The sequence below is a fragment of the Apus apus genome, chromosome 2, assembly GCF_020740795.1.
Source record: "Apus apus isolate bApuApu2 chromosome 2, bApuApu2.pri.cur, whole genome shotgun sequence".
NCBI classification, from domain to species: Eukaryota; Metazoa; Chordata; class Aves; order Apodiformes; family Apodidae; genus Apus; species Apus apus.
In genome coordinates this window covers 101,446,892-101,450,370 of record NC_067283.1, presented here as the reverse complement: position 1 = coordinate 101,450,370, position 3,479 = coordinate 101,446,892, and the positions used below count along the sequence as shown (strand labels likewise).

The following is a 3,479-nucleotide window of genomic DNA, read 5'->3' as shown; positions in this document are numbered from 1 at the left end:
GAAAAAAATAATTTTATTATCTGTTTTCTCATTTAAGTTATTTTCTTTGCTTAGTTCTATTGAAGCTTTCAGGTTATTGTTGCTTTCTTGTATCTTTATCTGTAAGCATAAGTGGACCTGAATATGCATGGTTTGCTTGATATTCTATATATCTTCAAATTCCCATTTTTCTTAGTGTTCCATTAGCATAAATTTTTTTTATTTATCTGTGAATCATAATAGATTTTGTCTTTTCTTCTCCTTGTTCTAGCTGTGCCTTGGCTTTCTTAGTTTCATGGTTGTCTCTTACTTAATGTTCTGTGTTTGGCACAGCTGAGTAATTCCGCTGAATTATTGTGAAGTTAATTCCTCACCATATGGTCTGGACTGCTGCAGGATATTTTGCAGTCAAAAACTTCTGCCTTAAAGTTTAGTGACTTTCGTATTATTTTGGCAGGGACAATTCAAAATTTTCTCACTAAAATTTTATAAATTACAAACTGCCTTGTAAGCATCCTTCTAGACTGGCTAGCTGATTCCTTATCCCAGTGACAGACTTCCTTGGAAGTTTTTAATTTTCACCCTGGTATTTTATTTTTTGAATTCTTTGTTGTGGCATGTTTAGAAATTCATCGCTTAATCAAAGTTCTTTTACTGTCTGTGAAGCTTATTATTTTGTTAAAACAAACTGGCCCAGGAACCTCCAATGAGGAGCTGGGAAGCTCAGCAATTCCCTTTGCTAGTCCAGACACAGCTTTGGGGTTTTAAAATTCTAAATCTGCCTTTGCTGCAAAAACAACTTCATTTTGGAAAAAATGCTTCAGTCTCTAAAATAAATTCTAAACCAAAATATAATATTATTCTGGACTCTACTCCAGAAATTATTTTTTAAACTTAGAGAACACTTCTAATTTTAAGGAGACTAGGTGTTAAAAAAACATTCATGAATTCACTTTTCCAGCAAAATCCAGCTACGTGCCCATATTTTCTGCTTTATCATATACATTTATATGTGTGCATTTTAAAACCAAATGTACACTTCATCATGATTTAAACAACAGAATTTAAAAGCAGTATATACACCTTTAATTGAAAATACTGATACAAAATGAGTTGGCATAAGCTCTTCTCTGGAGTAATAGAATGCCTGTTGCAGAAGATTTATAACTGAATTTTTCTGAAATGATGAAAGATAGTTAAAATGCAGGGGTTTTTACTTGAAAAAACAACTTAATCACTAATATTTAAGGAGGTCTTGTTGGCAAAGATATATGTGCAGACTTAATTTTTATGCATCATTTGATAACTGAAAATCACTGGCAGAATCCCACAAGCATAGTATTACTTTGAGCATAATTGTTAGTATTTTTATCTCTGCAACTTAATGTTGCACAGCACCCCATTCGTGTGCTTCTATAATCTTCATTTTTTTGTGAAGTGTTTACCAGTTCCAGTTTGACCTGGTACAGCAGAACATCTTCTTAAAGGTACTCCGTAATTCTGGGCTTTGGAATGCAAAAATCACAGGGTCGATGATCGCATTGCACATTATGAGTGTCCCATACACATGGAAAATGGACATGTAGCAGGCACAATAAGGGTTATGTGGACAAAACCTTGCTAAGAGGATGTGAAGAACAAAGGGGGCCCAACAGCAAAGGAAAACTCCAAGGAAAATAGTCAGCGTAATGGCTCCTTTCATGTTAGTTCTTTGATGGACTGTGCTGGTTGGCAGTGAGGCGATCTTTTTAGCATGAGATCTAGCCAGGAGAAACATATGAACATAGAGGCAAAGTATAAAAAACATCATTAAAGGGAACAGGATGGTGAAGAGAATGACTGTTGCTGCTTCATAGGAGAAGAGGGCAATGGCAATGCTACTGCCAGCACAAAATGTCCAAATGATTGCCAAGATAACCACAGCCCTTCTTAGTGTCATGATGTTATGGTACCGCAAAGCGTAAAAGATGGTGATGTATCTGTCTGCTGCAATAGCTAGCAAGCTGAAAATCGACCCCAGTAAAGACAGAATGAACATGGAATCCATGGCATCATCCAGCTTTTTCTCAAAGTCCCCACGAGGTGTCAGGTACCCCATTTTGCACAAGATGATAAAGATGTTCTCCAGAGTTTTATACAAGCTACCTAACATGTCTGAAATGGCTAAACTGCAAATGAAGAAGTACATGGGCAAGTGCAAATTCTTATTTCTAATTACAGCAATAAGAACAAGCAGATTTTCCAGTATTCCAGCAGCAGCAACTGTAAAAAAAACTTCCTCTGGCACCACGACCTGTGTGCAGTCTGTGATATTAAATGAGAAATCACTTATATTTTCGAGGGAAGGAATGTCTGGTTGTCCTGGGTGTTTGATTAGGTTGGATGGTCTCTCAGTGTTCATTTCTTCTGGCAGTGGAAAGATTCTGAATGTTTTTTTCTCAGGCTTGGCTTGATTTTGAAGCTGACCTGTCACTCAGACCATTCTTCTTTTGATGAAGGCTTTCTCCTTCATCTGGAGCAATTTTAAGACTTAACTGAAATATTTTATTTTCTCCTACAACAAAACATTTAGAAACATAAATATCAAGAAGGCATTTACCACATGGTTAGGTCAAAAATAGACATTTGAAATATCACCTGTTGCAATGGAATGAGTATGTATCACCATCAGAGAGAGGCAAAGCTGGTTTGGATAAAATAGGAGCTGTTCCAGGCTGTGCTGAGCCTTAGAGGAAAACAAAGTGTAAATTCTCTTTTAGCTTCAAAGCAGTTTAAATATATATATATATATATATAAAAAAGAATATATATATATATAAAAAAAAAATATATATATATAGTTTTCATTACCTATGAGCATTCCACATTTACTGAAACTGATCTGACAGACTTCAAGATCAGCTTGGCAATCTTTGCTGGCCCAGTGGTTGGCTTTGAGAAACCCAGGCATTTCTCAGAAGATTTGCAGTATTGTTAGTCACAAATGAGACCAATGCCAAGATAAACAGGTGTTCAGTACAGTAAATATCTTTAGCACCACATTGTTGATGGTGAAATAAAATGCCCTCAGTTTAGATGTGAGCATTTGTAAATATTGATATTTTGCTGAGACATACTAGTTACTAGTAAGAGGCTTCTTTTCCATGTAAATTGAAAATGACTTCTGATCTTATTAAGATATTTCTAATGCAGATAAAGATCCCAAGTACAATTTTTCTTGGTAGTATTTCACAACTGTCTAAAAGATCAAATGTTTATTTCAGCATCAAGAGTATATTTTTCTTTCTCAGTAATGGTCCTGATTAAAATTATATTAAAGCATATATGAATCTTCCCAAAGGATGAAACTTTTTAGGCTTTTATTAATGTACAAATGGATGTGATATTAATTTAGCTTGGATGTTACCCATAAACCAGAAGACTCATTTTTTCTTGTAGTTTTCATAGCCTCATTTGTGAAACACAGATGCAGGTGCTATTTGGAATGTCCCCCTTTAAAA

General features: G+C 35.1%; 1 protein-coding gene across 1 annotated transcript; it reads right to left on the bottom strand.

Annotated features, from left to right (window-relative positions):
* Positions 1-1,341: 1,341 nt before the first annotated feature.
* Positions 1,342-2,529, bottom strand: MC2R (melanocortin 2 receptor). Its single transcript, XM_051609155.1, has one exon. It carries the CDS (start codon positions 2,378-2,380, stop codon positions 1,421-1,423), a length of 960 nt encoding a protein of 319 aa, XP_051465115.1. The 5' UTR covers positions 2,381-2,529; the 3' UTR covers positions 1,342-1,420.
* Positions 2,530-3,479: the final 950 nt, after the last annotated feature.